General features: G+C 36.5%; 1 protein-coding gene across 1 annotated transcript; it reads right to left on the minus strand.

The window, feature by feature from the left end:
• Positions 1-5: 5 nt before the first annotated feature.
• Positions 6-15,082, minus strand: aimp1b (aminoacyl tRNA synthetase complex interacting multifunctional protein 1b). The gene is made up of 7 exons (XM_058764513.1): positions 14,915-15,082; positions 11,265-11,370; positions 9,915-10,028; positions 9,632-9,808; positions 6,221-6,438; positions 319-487; positions 6-235 (listed from the first exon to the last, which is right to left on the minus strand). Exons 2-7 carry the CDS (start codon positions 11,362-11,364, stop codon positions 69-71), a joined length of 945 nt encoding a protein of 314 aa, XP_058620496.1. The 5' UTR covers positions 11,365-11,370; positions 14,915-15,082; the 3' UTR covers positions 6-68.
• Between the last annotated feature and the right edge of the window lie 4,897 nt (positions 15,083-19,979).

Consider the following 19,979-nt stretch of genomic DNA (forward strand, 5'->3'; position numbering starts at 1 on the left):
AGGCCTTTGGTAGTTTTTAATAATTTATTTGTGAGATTTTGGTGTCACTCATAAATGAGGGTTGTGTGTTATTTGATGCAGCCGTTGCTGATGCTCGGGGCCCGGCAGAGGCCCTTCCCACGGACCTCAAAGGCCACGCCCTTATATGTGGCCACGCCCTTCGCATCTGTGCACAGGTCGGGCTGTAAACGCTCCCAGATCCGCTGTTTGGGGTTCAGTTCTCTCTCTGGTTCACCTGCCACAGCAAACACAATCCTTTACAAACCGACGGCGTTTATGAGTGAACACGAGCCAGATGTTGTGATGAGCGGATCTTACCGGGGTAATTCTGGAAAGTGATTCTGTCCCCGGGCTGAGCGGCGGTGGGCGGAGTTAAGGGTTCCATTCTCTCTTGATTGACAGCGCAGAGGAGGCGGGCCTGCGACTGAACGCCTCGGACCTTCACTGGCCGCACATTACACAACAACACCACCAGACAGCCCACCAGCTGCACACATATGATCATGCATATGAGATTTTTATTAAAAAGAATAACACTTTTGTTCATCAAGGATGCATTCAATTGATCAAAAGTAACAGTAAATGCATTTATAATGTGACAAAAAATGTCTATTTCAAATAAAATAAAAAAATTTTGAACTTTCTATTCATCTGTGAATCCTGAAAAATAAAATGCATCACGGTTTCCACAAAAATATTGAACAGCACAACTGTTTTCAACATTGATAATAATCAGAAATGTTTCTTGAGCAGCAAATCAGCATATTAGAGTGATTTCTGAAGGTCATGTGACTCTGAAGACTGGAGTAATGATGCTGAAAATCACAGAAATAAAGTACAGTTTAACAGATATTCACATAGAAAACAGCTGTTTTAAATTCTAATAATATTTCATAGTTTTACTGTATTTTTGAACAAATAAATGCAGCCTTGGTGAGCAGACTTCTTTTTTAAGAAACATTAATAATTTTACCCCCACCTTCTAAATGGTTGTGTATATTTTTTGACATGCGTTATAAAATACACAACTGGTCAAAAATATGGGGAAAATACATATGTATAAAATATTTTAATTATTATTTCATGTTAGTGTATTTTAATAAATTATTTTTCTTGATATTTTTGATAGTTTTCTACATACTTTAAAAAATAATTTATGAATATATAATAAATAGAAAATATCAAGAATAGGAAATATTTGCTTTTCTTAATATTTAAATTATAGGGTATATTTGAAGAGTTTATTTGCAAAAACAGTTAACTCAGTTTTTATTAATTTTCTTAAATCATGTTTTTTTTTATTGTGTTATGTTAGTTAGCTGTAATTTTTAAGTTAGTTAAGTTATATTATATTTTAAGTTATTAGGTCGGCTTGAGAGAGCCAACCTACTGCTGTGCTACTTAAGCTTATTATTAGTGGTGCTTCCCAAAGGCAAGGCATCACTATTGTTATCTTGCATACTTATTCTTCTTCTTCTTCTGGACAAAACTTCGGTTCGCTACTCCTCCTGCACCGTTCGTCACAGACCCATGAAAGAGGCGTCAAATCGTGCGGCTTATTGAGGAATGGTGTGCTATATCTTTTATAAGCGATCGGGCGTACGATAATCGTACAGTGGGTGAAAAATCGGCCAAAAAATCCAATAGACTTAACATTGCGGCCAACTTTGACGAGTCGTAGCTCAGAGTGAGAATATCGTAGAAACATACGAATCACCACATTTAGAGAGGCTATCAAGCTGTGCGAGAACATACCCCGCAATGGGGTATAAGTTGTACCCCTGGGGCACAAGAGCACCCCAAAATTGCCCCATTGACATACTATGGTGAGGGACGGCCCATGAAACAGCACGCGTTTTTCCTACTATGGTAATTTACATAGGAATTTGCATTGAACTCAGCCAACCAATCAGACTCTCAGGATCATTATGAAGCTATCAAGCCACGCCCTAGCAACCATTTATAGCACCCTAGCAACTGATCCCATAGAATGCCATGTTAAAAGCCCAGATGGATATCTTCGGATCACAGTGTCATAGAGACATGGGGGCACTAGCGTAGCCAGAAAACTGCATGTCAAATTGCCAACAAAAAAATAGAGCACCAAGGTTCATTACACAGTACTTCTAAAGCATGCATTAACATTAGTAATTTGTTATACTAATGTTCATTTCAAAATTTACTAATAGGACGTTATTAAAATTAAAAGTTGTATCTGTTAACATTTGCCTGAGCTGGTTAACAAAGATGAATAAACATGGTAACAAACTTATTGCTAATGTTAGTTAATGCATTAACTAATGTTAACTAAAGGAAGTTGATTAAAAAGCATTACCTGCTTTAAAAAGCATTGCTGATGGTTTCATAATCAAACGTCTGTCAGTTCACGCGCATCGAGGACCGCAGAAATGTGCGCAGCTGCAAATTATGCAGTTTGTTGTGGCGACCAGATCTAGCACAATGTTTATGTGTTTCTTTCCACAAAGGACGCATCTGTTTATTGGATCAAACACTGTACCTATGCTAATATGATGTTTCAAACACGCTTGGTTCAGAGGTTTCTGATCGATAAATCCAGCACCCTCAGGTGGTCTGTCGGGTTTCATTTGTAGACGGTCCGGATTTATTGCTAAGACTTTTACTTTTTAAAAGAATTGATCTGATTTATGTTTGCTTCACTAGGCTATTTTCAAATTTAACTTCACAAACGCGCACATTTTACTATTATATCCGTACGTCGTGAACATAGGTCGTAAACATAACATTGTGGGTGGGACTAACAGAAACGGACGAATCATCATTTTGACAAGCACTTGATATGCACTTATAGGAAGAGCGAAAACGACCTGTAATTGACCATGAAAACAAGCGTTTAATATTGTTAATAAATAAAGTTGCAGTGAACTAAGACGTTTATTCGTATCGTTTAATAAATTACATCCATTTGGAAAATTACAAACTTCTTATTGGGTGGGCCACAGATGAAAATGGGTGGGCCCGGGAATGTCGTATAGACTTGGGAGTTGGTTCTTTTGACTCATGCTAACAAATAGGACTTCCAAACATGCTACACAAGCTAGCAGTGAATAGCTACATGCTAATAGTGATTAGCTAAGTGCTAATTCAAACTAAGAACTCTATAAAACTCCATAGTAATGATCTGTGAAAACTAGTAACTGCCTAGCAACAACTAGTAACTGCCTAGCAACACCCTAGCAACCACCCCATTTACCTTAGCAACCACACTGGGTACCCTAGCAACCACAGATCAACACCCTAGCAACCACCCCAAGTACCCTATCAACCACATAGCAACATCCTAGCAACCACCCTGGGTACCCTAGCAACCACCCCAAGTACCCTAGCAACATCCTAGCAACCACCCTGGGTACCCTAGCAACCACTCAGAGTACCCTAGCAACTGCATAGCAACACCCTAGCGACCACCCAAAGTACCCTAGCAACCACATAGCAAAACCTTAGCAACCATTCTGGGCACCCTAGCAACCACACTGAGTACCCTAGCAACCGTATAGCAATACCCTAGCAACCACCCCAAGTACCTTAGCAACCATGTATCAACACCCTAGCAACCACCCTGGGTACCCTAGCAACGGCCCTAGCAACCATCTTGTGTACCCTAGCAACCGCATAGCAACACCCTAGCAACCACCCCAAGTACCCTAGCAACCACATAGCAACACCTTAGCAATCATCCTGGGTACCCTAGCAACCACCCTGGGCACCCTAGCAACCGCATAGAAACACCTTAGCAACCACCCTGGGTACCCTAGCAATGGCCCTAGCAACCATCCTGGGTACCCTAGCAACCACCCCAAATGCCCTAGCAACCGCCTAGCAGTGCCGTTGAAACCACTCATGCCGACCTAGCAACCGAGTGCTGAGTTTTGAGTTATTATTATTCTTCTTAGACTAAATTTCTGAATGCATCTCCTCCTAAAGCTTTCAAGCTAGAATCACCAAACTCAGCCCAGCTGTTCAGACTGATCTCACTTCGTGTGCTATGTCTTTTCTAACTGATTCGACTTATAGTTTTCATAAAACTGAAGATTAAAAATCATAAAATCCCATAGACTTACAATTACGGAATGTTCAAATGAGCCAAGACAATTCAAACTCCAACTGTCAAAATACAAATTTTAAACTCCCAGAATCCTTTGAGACTCAATCAAGCTTCCCTTCTATGTACTATTTCTAATCCATTCAAACTCATCTATCTGATATTTCTAATCTTTCTATCTATCCTAGCAACATACTAACCATGCTAGAAACATGCTAGCGACATGCTAGTCACATGGTAATCATGCTAGCAACATGCTAATCATGTTAGAAACATGCTAGCGACATGCTAGTCACTTGCTAGTCATGCTAGCAACATGCTAGTAGCATGCTAATCATGTTAGAAACATGCTAGCGACATGCTAGTCATGCTAGCAAGATGTTAGACACTCGCTAATCATGTTAGCAACATGCTAGTAACATGCTAATCATGTTAGAAACATGCTAGCGACATGCTAGTCACTTGCTAGTCATGCTAGCAAGATGCTAGTCACTTGCTAATCATGCTAGCAACATGCTAGTAACATGCTAATCATGCTGGAAACATGCTAGCGACATGCCAGTAACATGCTAATCAAGTAAGCAACATGCTAGTAACATGCTAATCAAGTTAGAAACATGCTAACGACATGCTAGTCACTTGCTAGTCATGCTAGCAACATGCTAGTAACATGTTAATCATGTTAGAAACATGCTAGCGACATGCTAGTTACTTGCTAATCATGTTAGAAACATGCTAGCAACATGCTAGTCACTTGCTAATCATGCTAGTAACATGCTAATCATGCTATCAACCTTTTTCTGGTTTTTACCTTTTAAAAACTAGTAAATGAACACTTAACTAGCCTATTTCAAACTGAAAACCTTTAAACTTCAAGCTTTCACAACTGCTTTAGACATTCAGGCTAGGCTTTCTCAAGCCAACCTAAAGTTTGTCTCGACGAACTTTTTTATCTAGTTTAAGTTATCATGCTGATCTGCTACTTAAGCTTCTTATTATTCTTCTTCTTAGACTAAATTTCTGAATGCATCTCCTCTTAGAGCTTTCAAGCTAGAGCCACCAAACTCAGCCCAGCTGTTCAGACTGATCTCACCGAGTGTGCTATATCTTTTCTAACTGATTGGACTTATAGTTTTCATAAAACTAAAGATTAAAATTTCATAAAATCCCATAGATTTACAATGGCGGAATGTTCATATGAGCCAAGACTATTCAAACTCCAACTGTCAAAATACAAATTTTAAACTCCCAGAATCCCTTGAGATTCAATCAGACTTCCCTTCTATGTACTATTTCTAATCCATTCAAACTCATCTATCTAATATTTTTAATCTATCTATCCTAGCAACATGTTAATCATGTTAGAAACATGCTAATCATGCTATAAACAAGCTAGCGACATGCTAGTCACTTTCTAGTCATGCTAGCGACATGCTAGTCACATGCTAATCATGCTAACAACATGCTAATCATGCTATAAACATGCTAGTCACTTGCTAGTCATGCTAGCAATATGCTAGTAACATGCTAATCATGCTAGCAATATGCTAATCATGTTAGAAACATGCTAGCAACATGCTAGTCATTTGCTAGTCATGCTAGCAATATGCTAGTAACATGCTAATCATGCTAAAAACATGCTCGCAACAATATGTAATCCATCTATCTAAATTTTCAAACTTCATGCTTTTACAACTGCTTTAAACTTTCAGGCTAGGCTTTCTCAAGCCAACCTAAAGTTTGTCTTGACGAACTTTTTTATCTAGTTATTATTTAAATCAAATCAATCCAACTGCAGTTTGATTGATATTAATTAGAATGTAGGATAAAAACATGATTTTTGAACATTTTTATGTTATCTGTTTTTGCAAATGAACTCTCTCTAATTATTTCAACCACACTGTTTACAACATTAACATGCTTTCGATTTATTTTGTCCAGAAATAATATTAATATTATAAACTATTTTATTCTGCATAGGATTTATGTCCTAAATATTTTAATTATATAGTAAGCAGCTGTTTATATTCACTATATGAGAAATGTATTCATTCATTTTTTTGAGTTGAGAGATTAAAAACATCTCGAAGCTGATTTACTAGTAAAGGTTTGTTAATGAGATCGAGGGGTGTGTTCAACCTGCTCTGGAGGCTCGTGATTGATCAGTCCGCTGACCATGGTTCTGGGGGCGGGTTCTCCTAACTCCACCTCCTGGACACACAGTGATGCTGAGTCTGGATGTTTGCGGACGTCCAGAACGCGTGCGACCCGCAGGTCCAGACGGGTCACGTCGGGTTTCTGCTCTCGCATCAGAGCACATGCAGACTCAGAACCGTTCAGATGCGCCGCGTCCAAACCTGAGACACAAACACGACTCCTGAACCCACACAAATCTCTCAATACAAATGTGACCCTGGACCACAAAACCAGTCTTAAGTGGCTGGGGTATATTTATATCAATATCCAAAAAATACATTGTATGAGTCAAAATTATTGATTTTTCTTTTATGCCAAAAATCATTAGGACATTAAGTAAAGATCACGTTCCATGAAGATATTTAATAAATTTCCTACCGTAAATATATCAAAACTTCATTTTTGATTAGTAATATGCATTGCTAAGAACTTCATTTGAACAACTTTAAAGGTGATTTTCTCAATATTTTGATTTTTTGCACCCTCAGATTCCAGATTTTCAAATAGTTGTCAATTTCGAAAAATTGACCCTTATGACTGGTTTTGTGGTCCAGGGTCACAAATCATTCATGTATAAAGTTTACATGGATTTACATCCATATTATAACCATATAATGCAAAACATACTGTAAGCTAGCACTTTAGGGTTATTAAATACAAGCCTGTGAGCCCAGGCTTAAAGAACGCTAATTTATAAGACTTTATTTCAGGCACAATTTCATAATAGCCTAATTATACATCGTTTTACATATTAACTGAAGAAAGTTTTGGCTGAAGTCTTTAGCTTATTTTAGCAACCCTTTTTGCATAACACTTCCATTATTAAATTTAATGTATACAGAAAGCTACTAAACCTAAACTTAAGACTTCTACATACTTATGCAAATACACCTTTCATAAATTAATGCAAAACATATTCATATACAGTGCCCTCCACTAATATCGGCAAAGGCGGCTCTGAAAATAAATCTGCATTGTTAATCCTTTTGATCTTTCATTAAAAAAAATCACAAAATTCCAACCTATCATTGAAGTAAAACAATTGAAAGTGGGGAGAAAATCTCATTGTGAAATAAATGCTTCGGCCACAATTATTGCAACATCCTTTTCCCAAGATAACAGCTCTGAGTTTTCTCCTATAATGCCTGATTTATAGCATTTGAGGTTAGAGACACCTGATGAGAGATCAGAGACCATTCCTTCATCCAGAATCACTCCAGACCCTTTAGATTCACAGCTTCTTCTCTTCAGGTCACTCATGTTCTGCAGGGTTCAGGTCAGAGGACTGGAATGGCCAGCAGAAGCTTGGTTTTGTGCTCAGTGACCCATTTTTGTGTTGTTGTTGAGGTTTGTGTTTGGATTATTGTACGGCTGGAAGATCCAAACATGGCCCATTATAAGATTTCTAACAGAGTCAGTCACTTATTGATTTTTTATCTGTTGGTATTTGATAGAATCCATGATGCCATGCGTCTAAACAAGATGTCCAGGACCTCCAGCAGAAATATAGGCCCACAACATCAAAAATACAGCAGTATATTTCATTGTACACATGGGGTACTTCACGAGTTCACACTTACATATATTTAGCATGAGTAACGTAATGCGTATTTGGCGAGTATGTTAATACGTTGTTGGCGTGCTGTCCTGGGGAAGGGCTCCGAGCTCGGGAATTGCCCGAACCCAGAGTACCCCCCTAGTGTGTTGGGAACTTTAGTGATGATAGTGGAGAAGGGGTGGTGGAGGGATGCTGATTAGCCGTCAAATGAATGGAGGTATGTCAGCTGTATTTATACCCGTGTGTTGATTAGCTTGATGGCGTACCACTTGTGTCTAATTAAGCTAAGTATCTGACATGCTCCTCCCGAACTTTGTTAATGAAACATCATTTTTTATCCCTGTGTTCACCAAACCCATCTTGAGTGTTTGCTGCTAAAAAGCTAATTTTTCAGTTTCATCTGACCATAGAAGCCAGTCCCATCTGAAGTTCCAGTCGTGTCTGATAACTGAATATGCTGGAGTTTGTTTTTGGATGAGCGACGAGAATTGTTCTTGAAACCCTCCTGAACAACACGTGCTGATGTAGCTGCTGTTTGACTATTTTTTTAAAGGTTTTCTTACCTGAGACTCAACTATTTTCTGCAATTCTCCAGCTGTGGTCCTCGGAGAGTCTTTAGCTGCTCAAACTCTCCTCCTCACCGTGCATTAGGACGATATAGACACACCTCCTCTTCCAGGCAGGTTTTTAATATCTTTAGTTGATCGAAACCTCTTAATTATTACCCTGATGGTGGAAATGGGGATTTTCAATGCTTTAACTCTTTTCTTAAAGCAACTTTCTATTTTGTGAAGCTCAACAATCAGAACTATATTCTTTGGTTTTTCTCCTTGTGATGGATGATTAAGGGAATTTGGCCTTTGTGTTCCTCATATTTATAATCCTGTGGAACAGAAGTCATGGCTGGACAATTTCATGCTCTTAATCACCCTGGAGTGATAAAAAAATGTAAATATGAATGGGAATATACTTCAGAGATATTTTACTCATGAGAATTTCTAGGGATGCCAATAATTGTGGCCAACATTCATTGGAGAAAAACATTTATTTCATCATGAGATTTTCTCCCCACTTTCTATTGTTTTACTTCAATGAAAGGTTAGAATTTTGTGCATTTTTTGAATGAAAGATCAAAAGGATAAACCATGCAGATTTATTTTCACAGCCGCCTTTGCTTATATTTATCAAAGATGCCAATATCAGTGGAGGGCACTGATTATGCCTTTCATAAATGAATACAAAAGTATTTCATAATCATTCTGAGTCATATATTTGTTTATCATGTTACTTTTATGTACAAAGACAAATTCACATTTTTAAGAATTTCCCATCAATTATTTCCCAATTTCACAGACACACAATACTATATTATATTATATTATATTGTATTATATAAAAAACGTAGAAACAATATAAAAGTAAGTAAATAAATAAAGTGCATATATAGAAAATATACATAAACATGTATGTATTTATTTACCACTAATTGGAGTATTAGGGGTCCCTCATTGTCTATGATTTTTGCATTTAGATGAATGCATTTGGCAAACAGTTTAATCTAAAGTGCCTTGCATTGCATTCAAGTTATACATTTGATCAGTTCATGCATTCCCTGGAAGTCGAACCCATGACTGTGGTGTTGCGAGCGCCATGATCTACTGTTTGAGCTACAGGAACACATCCTAGTACTTTGGGCCTAAAATGTGAGTCTTTGAAAGTTCATCAGTAATGATTTGAAATAAAATGATATAACAATGGTCTTGTTTTCTTGTTGATGTTGGACTCCTCCGGCTCACCTCTCCTCTCTCTCCTGCGTCTCCCGTCAGGTCGAGTGTGTGCGGCGCTCGTCTCTGACAAGCTGAACGGGGCCGTTTGTGACGGAGGGGCCATTTGTGTCAGAGGGGCCATTTCCCCCAGCAGCGCGGTTTTAGATGCGATCACTGCCGTCAGAGCTCTCTCCTGATGCAGCTTTACTGAAACACACACGCAGGTATGTGCTACTGCATAGCTGTGCATCTCATATGGTCTACAGGAATTGCACATTGGCTTTCTCATGCATTTGTGTGTGTTTTAAAGTACCTGATTTCCTCTTCTGTGTATCCTGCAGGAGCTTCTTCAGACCATCGATGTCTTTCTTCAGTTTGGCATTTTCAACAAGCAGTTTCTTCTCTTCCCTCACGGACGACTGCAGCACTACAGCACCGCAAACAAACACAAAAACAGACACAATCCAATGAAGAAACAATGCATGATCAACATGATCAACAAACACAAGAAAAACAAGCATATTAACAATCAAACAAACACAAGATAAACAAAAGAGATGAAAACATATACAATCAAACATATAAACAATGCAGGTCAACAAATGAACAACAAACATGAAAAAACATGTTTTTTTAATAATTAAAAAAACAAACAAGCAAGATAAACAACACGTGGAAACAGAAACAAATAAACCATGCAAAATCAACAAAAACAACAAACATAAAAACAATCAAATAAACACAAAAAACAGAAACAATCAAACATATTAACAATGCAGTGAAACTGTGTGTGTGTGTGTGTGTGTGTGTGTGTGTGTGTGTGTGTGTGTGTGTGTGTGCGTGTGTGTGTGTGTGTGTGTGTGTGTGTGTGTGTGTGTGTGTGTGTGTGTGTGAGTGTGTGTGTGTGTGTGTGTGTGTTTCGTGTGAGTGTGTAGGTGTTCGTGTGAGTGTGTGTGTGTGTTTCGTGTGAGTGTGTATGTGTGTGTGTGTGTGTGTGAGTGTGTGTGTGTGTGTGTGTGTGTGTGTGTGTGTGTGTGTGTGTGTGTGTGTGTGTGTGTGTGTGTGTGTGTGTGAGTGTGTGTGTGTGTGTGTGTGTGTGTGTGTGTGTGTGTGTGCACTTGTACAGCTATATTTGCGAGGGCCGGTTTGAGTTTCAGACCATCAGAGTGAGGACAATCTTGTAAAGTGAGGACATTTTGGCTGGTCCTCACTTTCTGGGACCCCTTTAAAGGCCTGTTTGAGGGTCAAGACTTGGTTTCAGGGGTCAGGTTATAATTGGGTAAAGGGTAGGTTTAGGGTAAGGGTTTGGGTGAGGCACTTAGTTCTGAAGGTTAGGGTAAGGAGCTAGAGATTGCATTGTGTCAATGTATGTCCTCACAAAGATAGCTATACAGAGTTGTGTGTGTGAGTGAGTGAGTGAGTGAGTGAGTGAGTGTGTGTGTGTGAGTGTGAGTGTGTGTGACTGTGTGACTGTGTGTGTGTGTGTGTGTGCGTTTTTGTGAAAAGTCAGGACATAGATGTGTATAATGACGAGGGTATGACAGGTATTACAAGGTGAAGGTGACATCTCAGGACATTGACCCATGTCCCCACTTTTCACAAAAACGAACGTGTGTGTGTGTGTGTGTGTGTGTGAGTGTGTACGTGTGTGTGATTGTCTCACTGGCTTTCCCCTTGAGGAACAGGACCTGCTGTGTGAAATACTCCATCATCTCCGGATCCTGAGGATCTGATCTGGATCCATGAGGTCTATTATGAGACATCTGCACCTGAGACACAGAGTGAATTTATTCAGAAATACACCTGGCACAGTTCGAGTCCTGGCGTTATCGGGTGTGTGTTTAGGAGAGAGTTTAGCAGCTGCTTACAACCCTCCACCCCCACACACTATAAATACACACACACACTTACTCAAGCCACAAGATCACCTGTCTCTTCACATTACCAGGTTAATGCATGGCAATAATCAGTGATAGGAATAACGGCGTTATAAATAAACGGCGTTACTAACGGCGTTATTTTTTTCAGTAACGAGTAATCAAACGAACTGTTTCCCCCGTTACAGCACCGTTACCTTTACTGACAATAAAATGTGGCGTTACTGTATTATATTATTAGAATTTATTTTTTCAGTTCATCTGAATGGATGCGCAGTGTAGCTGTATTTGACGTCCCATAAACTCTAGTGTGAAGCTCGCCGTCACTTTCTCTCACAAACACGCACGCAAAGAAAGACACAGAGCACAAGAGTCTTTCATAACACGCAGAATTGACGCGCTACATGTAAACGATATTCTTTATTGTATTTTCCTGTCAAAATAACGGAGTTCCTTTAGAATTCTTCGGCTTTTAAGAACTGCCGGTTTCTCTGGTAGTGGGCGGAGCTAATGCGCAAACGACAATCTCATTGGCTGGCGCTCACCTATTGAGTGGGGGAACTATGATGTCACTTTGTAGGCGAAAACCCGGAAGCGAGTTAGCATTTTAGCACTTCCGGTTCCAACGTCCCAGAGTCAATGGGTTTTTTGAATGGGATTTTGGTTAAATCCCTAAAATAAGGTCCGTGGTTCACACAAGCTCAAGATACTTTCACGTTTTATTCTACGACATAAAACACACCAGTTACACCCCACTCGTGATTTTTTTAAGCTGTTATGTTTCTTAAAAAAGACGGTTGCTAACAAGTTGCTAAATGGGACTACAGGCGCTCATCACGCCGAACAGTTTGTCAATATACAGTATTTTCCAGTTGTAGTATAATTTGTAATTCAATTAATTTTCGGATAACCAATGAATAGTTTACAGCATTTTATATTGTTGTTCGATGTTGTTTTTTTTGCTTTCCCCCGAAATGCGACACGTTTTCAGAGGGAAGATGCTTGTTTTATCGTTTACTGACAAAAATTAAATGTTTGCGGCCACATGAAGCTGTTAGAAAACATAGATTGAGGATTTCCTTGAAGCACGGATAAAATAACATTTTGTGTACCAATCCTAACAAAATGAGAGCTGAAATGTGGTACTTTATTCACTAAATAAGTTTAATCTTACCATATCCAAAAACTCGCTCACTCTGCTGTTATTTAAATACGCGGGGATACTTTTTAATTAAAATATTCATATAGGATTTATTGACTTTTAATGCACCTTATTTCGAAATGTACAGAAATACGTGCTTTAAATGTCCTTTAGTTATGATTATTTCATTTATTCACTATACTATTTATTACTAATGTCTCATTTCAGTTTTAGTTTGTCTCTAGTTTTGTATTTATTCATGAAACGGTTCCTGTAGCATGGATTAAAATTCATATACAGAGTAAATCCTTCACTGAACATGTTAAAAATAAGTTTGAAACAGTTGTCGGGAGCGCTGTGGTGACGCTAACCGCCGATCCGCCTACAAAGTGACGTCATAGCTCCCCCACTCTATTATCGTCCCTGTTTTGATTTCAGCAAATCAATTCGAGCGAACGCAGACAACGTGATTAATATTCATGAACCCAGCAGCTCATTAATCCTTAGTGCCTTTTATATTGATGACAAATATGCATTCATACTTGGTTATTCTAATTACTAAAGTACTATCTGTTAGGTGTTGCTCTCAAGGAGTACGGGGAGGAACGGAGGAACGGTGCAATCAGGTTCTTTAATGACAATAATGAGTTCAGTAACAAAGATAACTTCAAGACTCGACAAAAGTGGACTTCAAACTGAATGCTTATAAAGCAAACTAAAACTGGGGAGGAAACGAGATAATGACAAAACCCAGGTGAACCGACTTAACCTTAATTAACTAAAAAAGAACTAATGAGGAAAACCGGAACTAAACCAAATTAGGGAAAACAAGAACAGATAGAAGAAACAGAAAAAGACCAAACTGGGGTCCCAACTCCTAACACTATCATCATATAATATTATATTATAATGCTTGACTGACTGATACTAAGTGTCAGTAGATAAATAGTGTAGATTAATGTACAATGTTTTATAATAATAATTTATTCTTTTTAGTGTCCATTTCATTAATTTAACATATTTAATATTGGGGGCATTCAAAGTTATTTGACATTTGACGCAATAGTTACTTTCCCTGGTAATTAGTTACTTTTATAATGATGTAACTCAGTTACTATTTGTGAGAAGTAACTAGTAACTATAACTAATTACTTTTTTAAAGTAACATGCCCAACACTGGCACTAATATTCATTAATATTTTGAATTAGCTTTTTCTTTTTATATTTTCAGTTTTCATTTTCATTTTGTTATTTTATTAGTTTTTGCTTTTTTAATTTTTTTTTTATTCATTTTATATTTAGGCCTATTTCAGTTCTTGTTTTAGTAATTTTAGTACTTATATTTTAGTTTAATTTAATTTATATTTTTATTTTTTAAGTTGAAATTTCTCATCTAATAATATTTTAAATTACGCATTATTTAAATAAATGAAAATTGTTTTTAACAGTTTTAGTTAACAATAACTATACATACTATGCATAACTTTAAGTAAAAAAAAAAATAAATATATATATATATATATATATATATATATATTAAAGTGGGTGTGTTTAGCAACCGAAACCTTAATAAGATTCTTTACAATAAAGCTACATAGTTAGCTCTGTTGATATTGCATTTGAACAAAAAACATAAATTAACAATAAAGATGTTGAACATTAACAAATATTAATAAACATTTGCATTAGCTCACACTAATTACCCAGTTAACAAATATATGAAGAGTTCATTTGCAAAAACATTCAAAAATCATGTTTTTGTTTGTTTTGTTTTTTTGTCCTGCATTCTAATTAATGTAAATCAAACTGCAGTTGGGTTGTTTTGATTAAATAATAATAACTAAAAAAATACAGGATAAAAAACATGAGTTACTCTTCACATGTTTTAAGAACAATTCTCATTAAGTTATGAAAACGTTATTTCTGAATGTTCTTTGAACGTTAAAAACGTTTTTAGACGAACATTATCGAAACATTGCATTTTATCCGTTTTATTACGGTTCGTTATGGTAACGTTACTTTTGAATATTCTCTGAACGTTCCGAAACTAGTATCATTCAAAAAAGAATGTTAAGCGAACGTTTTGAGAACATTAGTAAAGACCCGATAACTTGGAACTTAAGGTTACTGAAAACACGTTTGTTTATGACTTTAAGAGAATCTGTCCAGAACGTTAGCCAAAGTTCAGAGAATGTTAGCTGGGTAATGTACCAATGTTACGTGTTAAGAGCTCTACTTACTATTATTATTCCAAGCCATAACAGTACAGATATAATAATACACATAAACCTTCACCTGCTTAGCGAGGGTGTGTTCGGTGTGTTCGGTGTTTCAGTGGCGGTCCGGAGCAGAAGGAAAGGACTTAAGTGTGTGTGTGTGTGTGTGTGTGTGTGTGTGTGTTTCGCTCTGTCAGCATTCCTTATGTGAAATGTCGAGACATATGTGTACATGTGTAGGATCATATTCTCCTGAGCTCGTCTCTCTCTCTCTGGACAGGTGTCAGGCTACGAGTGTTTGTGTGAAAGTCTGCAGTTTATTCTGGTGTTACTCTGGGCGGAGGGGCGGGGCGGGGCCGGTGGGCGTGGTTACGCGTCACACTCAACTCCAAAGCAGTAAACAAAGCACATGAAGCACCACTTACTTAAAAATACATTTTTTAAAAGTTTTTTGCACTTTAACATTAAAAGTTTTAATCTAGTGCTGGTATCCACATCAATTAAAAATAAATAAATAAATAAATAATGGGCAACTAACTGAAATAAAATAAGTAGTTTTGTTTTTATTTCAAGTGATACACAAACACACATACATTATATATATACAGTTGTGCTCAAAATTATTCATATGGTAAATATGATCAAAGAAGGCTGTGAAAATAAATCTGTATCATTAATCCTTTTGATTTTTGATTTTAAAAATTTACAAAAATGTAGCCTTTCATTGGATAAGAATTTAAAATGGGGGGAAATCTCATTATGAAATAAATGTTTTTCTCTAATACACATTGGCCACAATTAACGTCACCCTTTTATTCAATTCTTTTTGAAACCTCCATTTGCCAGTTTAACAGCTCTAAATGTTCTCCTATAATGCCTGATGAGGTTAGAGACACCTGACAAGAGATCAGAGACCATTCCTTCATCCAGAATCACTCCAGACCCTTTAGATTCACAGCTTCTTCTCTTCAGGTCACTCATGTTCTGCAGGGTTCAGGTCAGAGGACTGGAATGACCAGCAGAAGCTTGGTTTTGTGCTCAGTGACCCATTTTTGTGTTGTTTTTGAGGTTTGTGTTTGGATTATTGTACGGTTGGAAGATCCAAACATGGCTCATTATAAGATTTCTAACAGAGTCAGTCACTTATTGATGTTTTATCTGTTGGTATTTGATAGAATCCATGATGCCATGCGTCTAAACAAGATGTCCAGGACCTCCAGCAGAAATATAGGCCCACAACATCAAAAATACAGCAGTATATTTCACTGTACACATGGGGTACTTTTTATCCCTGTGTTCACCAAACCCATCTCCAGTGTTTGCTGCTAAAAAGCTCATTTTTTATTTTCATCTGACCATAGAAGCCAGTCCCATTTGAAGTTCCAGTCGTGTCTGATAACTGAATATGCTGGAGTTTGTTGTTGGATGAGCGAGGAGAATTTTTCTTGAAACCCTCCCGAACAACATGTGCTGATGTAGCTGCTGTTTGACTATTTGTTTTGAGGCTTTCTGACCCCGAGACTCAACCGAAACTCTCCTTCTCACCGTGCATTAGGACGATATAGACACACGTCCTCTTCCAGGCAGATTTGTAACATTTTCTGTTGATTGGAAATTTTTAATTATTGCCCTGATGGTGGAAATGGGAATTTTTAATGCTTTAGCTCTTTTCTTGCAGCCACTTTCTAATTTGTGAAACTTAACAATCTTTTGCTGCACATCAGAAATATATTCTTTGTTTTTTCTCATTGTGATGATGATTAAGGGAATTTGGGCTTTGTTTTCCCTCCTATTTATATTTCTGTGAAACAGGAAGCCATGGCTGGATAATTTCATGTTCATAATCACCCTGGAGTAATAAAAAATGCAAATATGAATGGGAATATATTCAGAGATATTTCAATCATAAGAATTTTTTAGGGGTACCAATAATTTTGGCCATTGTATACTAGAGAAAAATATTCATTTCATAATGTGATTTTCCCCCAGTTTTACTTTTTTTTTTTTTGCTTAAATTAAAGGTTAGATTGGTAACACTTTATAATAACTGCACGCTATGAATCATTAGTAAAGCATTAGTAATTAGTCAGTTAATCCTTTATAAAGCATCGTCTCAACATTAATAGTCATTAGTAAGCAGTTTATAAATACAGCTATAAATGATTTGTTCTTGAGCATATCTATAATGTTTAATAACTCTATTTTCATACTTTATTAATGGTCAATTTATCATTTCTAAATTATTACGTTATTTACAAACCAGTTATTTAGGAGTTGTCAGTGGTTCATAAGATCATTTAGAAAGTGTAAGTAAATTATTAACAAACTATTTAAATGTAAATTTATAAATCTTATTATTTAGACACTTATTATTATTATTAGTTGCTCAGTGTGTTAATAAATGCTTTATTAACACATATTCCCGCTGCAATTCATGATTAAGTCAGTTATAAAACATGTAGTAGTTGCCAGTCATCTGTTTTTGTGAGTTCATCTGAAGTGAGGACTATTTATACCTTATAAAGCATTTACAAAGCAGATTTAAAGGCTCAGTTATCTTCGAAACAGAATAGTTAAACACAGCACAGAGGGAGACAGAACACAGAAATATTTATTTCAAGATGCAAAAAAATGAAAGTGTACAACTGTACACTTTAATGTTTATTTTTCATTTTTTATCAAGTGTACAGTTGTAAAGTTCATTTTTTTTTTGCATCTTGAAATAAATATTTCTGAGATATGTATCCCTCTGTGTTGTGTTTGTTTGTTTTTTTCTGTTAGGAAGATAACTGAGCCTTTAAATCTGCTTTGTAATAGATATGCTTATAAATCAAGAACAGGGCATTTATAGCTGTATTTATAAACTGCTTACTAATGACTATTAATGTTGGGACGATGCTTTATAAAGGATGAACTGACTATTTACTAATGCTTTACTAATGATTCATAGCGTGCAGTTATTATAAAGTGTTACCGTTAGATTTATTTATTTTTTATTTTTTGAATGAAAGATCAAATGGATAAACAATGCAGAGTTATTTTCACAGCCTTCTTTGATCATATTTACCAAGAGTATGAATAATTTTTAGCACAACTGTATATATATATATGTTAACAATAACCCTGATATGTATTTAATCTTCATCAATAATATTAACAAACATCATATTTTATAATGCCTAAAAGATCATTAATTAAAATAACAGTTAGCCTACATTATATTTAGAACAAGTGATTAATTCAGCATGTTTGCTGATGACTTATAAATAAACTTTTGACTTTTTTTGACATCATTATAAAGTATAACTTAATTTTATTCATAAAACCAAATATAACCAAACTCAAGTTTTTTTTATGTTCAGTATAAAACAAAACAAAACAATAACATCAGCATGTTATTTTAGTATCGTTGATATGTATTATAGTTTTTAATATTTTAATCCGTTTTTATATTTTTAATTTAGATTTTAATTATTTTTAATTTAGTTTTTATATATTTATTGTTTTAACAATTTTAGTACTTAAACATTTTATTTCAACTAGTTATTTTGTTTTTGAAGTTTAAAATGTCACATCTAATATTTCTATTTTAATTTCGTTTTTTATATATTTAATAAATATTTAAGATATTAATTTATATTGAACATATTTATATTTTCTGTTGTCATTTTAATTTTAAAGTTTTAGTATTTTTTTTATTTTTTATTTATTTAGGACCTCAAGTTAAACTAAACGAGAATTGGAAATGTTGCCTTGGCAGCTGAAATAGAATAAGTTTACATTTGTTTATATTTAGTTTAATTTGATTATAGTTTATTTTATTTCAAGCAAGGAAAATGTTTGTTAATGTTTTAGTTAATTGAGCCTGGATGGGAAACGCTCATAGTTTGATGACTGTAATGCATCTTCTCGGCCACTAGATGGAGCTGCAGAACCGCAGTGTTTTCTCATCAGTGCCTCAGCAGAAGAACATCAGTCTCGTCTCGGACACAAACATTCATTTGCAAAGGAGAAACCTGTTTTAACCTGCGACACACAAAAGATATAGATTAACCTGTGAGTCAGCGCTGAAGACAGACTCTGTGTTTATGCAGGTTGTCATGGTCTCTGGTCTGCTTCTCGTTACACACACCTCACATCTGTCTGTCCCTCTCAGTTAAACAGAATGTACTCACTCTCTCACACACACACACACACACTAAACTCAGTGTGCTTTGGGAGGAGTTTACATGTCAGAAGATTTGTGGAGAACATCTGTTTCAGATCCAGAAAACAGAATGGAGAGATAACAACTGCAAAACTCTCAACCAAACCATAGGTTTTTTTTAAACGGCGTTTTTAGCCTTAATTTGGATATGACAGTTAATTGACATGAAGCGAAGTGGTACAGAGAGAGAGAGGGGGGAGGGGGCGGGATCACGAAAGGTCCATGAGCCGGGACTCGAACTCGGGACGCCCGAAGCGCAAAGGCGCTATATATGGCACGTTTATACTCGTTTTTTTGGCGGGGTTCCCCTGGTAAAATTCGCATTTTAGGGGCTATATATCACATTATTGGGGGTGCTTCAACCCGCGGACATGAAAAACAACCTGCAGCAACAGTGTTAAAGTAGCCCAATTCTGCAGGAAAACCGCGGACTTGGCAACACTGCACATTTAACATGCACTCATTTTCGCCAGTTCGAACAAATCCTGAGTTCATATTAAAGTTTATATGAGCCCTAAACTTTGCAATCCAGTGTTGCCAAGTCTGCGGTTTTCCCACGGAATTGGGCTGCCTACTTTAATACTGTTGCCACAGGTTGTTTTTAATGTACGCCGGTTGAAGCACCCCAATAATGTGATATATAGCCCCTAAAATGCGAATAGGCCCCTCTACCCCAGAAAACCTTTTTTTTTCTTTTAAAGCTTCCTGTCAATTATTTATGTCAAATTTCGATTTTTTTTTCTTGTTAATATGCCAGTTAACATTCACAACACTGTTCTGCATAAAATATGAATATAAGTGAATATGCAAACTCTTTGCCACAAGGTGGCGCTTAGGAACAGCAGAATATGCTGTAACGTTATTACAGGCTTTATACTGAGGTAATATGAAAATAAAATGCCATCAGAACTTTCCTGGCTGAAATGTGAGTTTACAG

The sequence above is a fragment of the Onychostoma macrolepis genome, chromosome 23 (genome assembly GCF_012432095.1).
Source record: "Onychostoma macrolepis isolate SWU-2019 chromosome 23, ASM1243209v1, whole genome shotgun sequence".
In the NCBI taxonomy this organism is placed as follows: domain Eukaryota; kingdom Metazoa; phylum Chordata; class Actinopteri; order Cypriniformes; family Cyprinidae; genus Onychostoma; species Onychostoma macrolepis.

What these genes read in the sequence shown, in the direction of transcription:
- aimp1b (XM_058764513.1), bottom strand. Translation starts at nt 11,364, where the DNA reads ATGTCTCATAATAGACCTCATGGATCCAGATCAGATCCTCAGGATCCG. An exon ending in GTTCCTCAAGGGGAAAGCCA is followed by an intron (nt 10,029 to 11,264) that starts GTGAGACAATCA and finishes GCGGTGCTGTAG; the next exon opens with TGCTGCAGTCGTCCGTGAGG. An exon ending in ATCACGAGCCTCCAGAGCAG is followed by an intron (nt 488 to 6,220) that starts GTTGAACACACC and finishes ATATGTGTGCAG; the next exon opens with CTGGTGGGCTGTCTGGTGGT.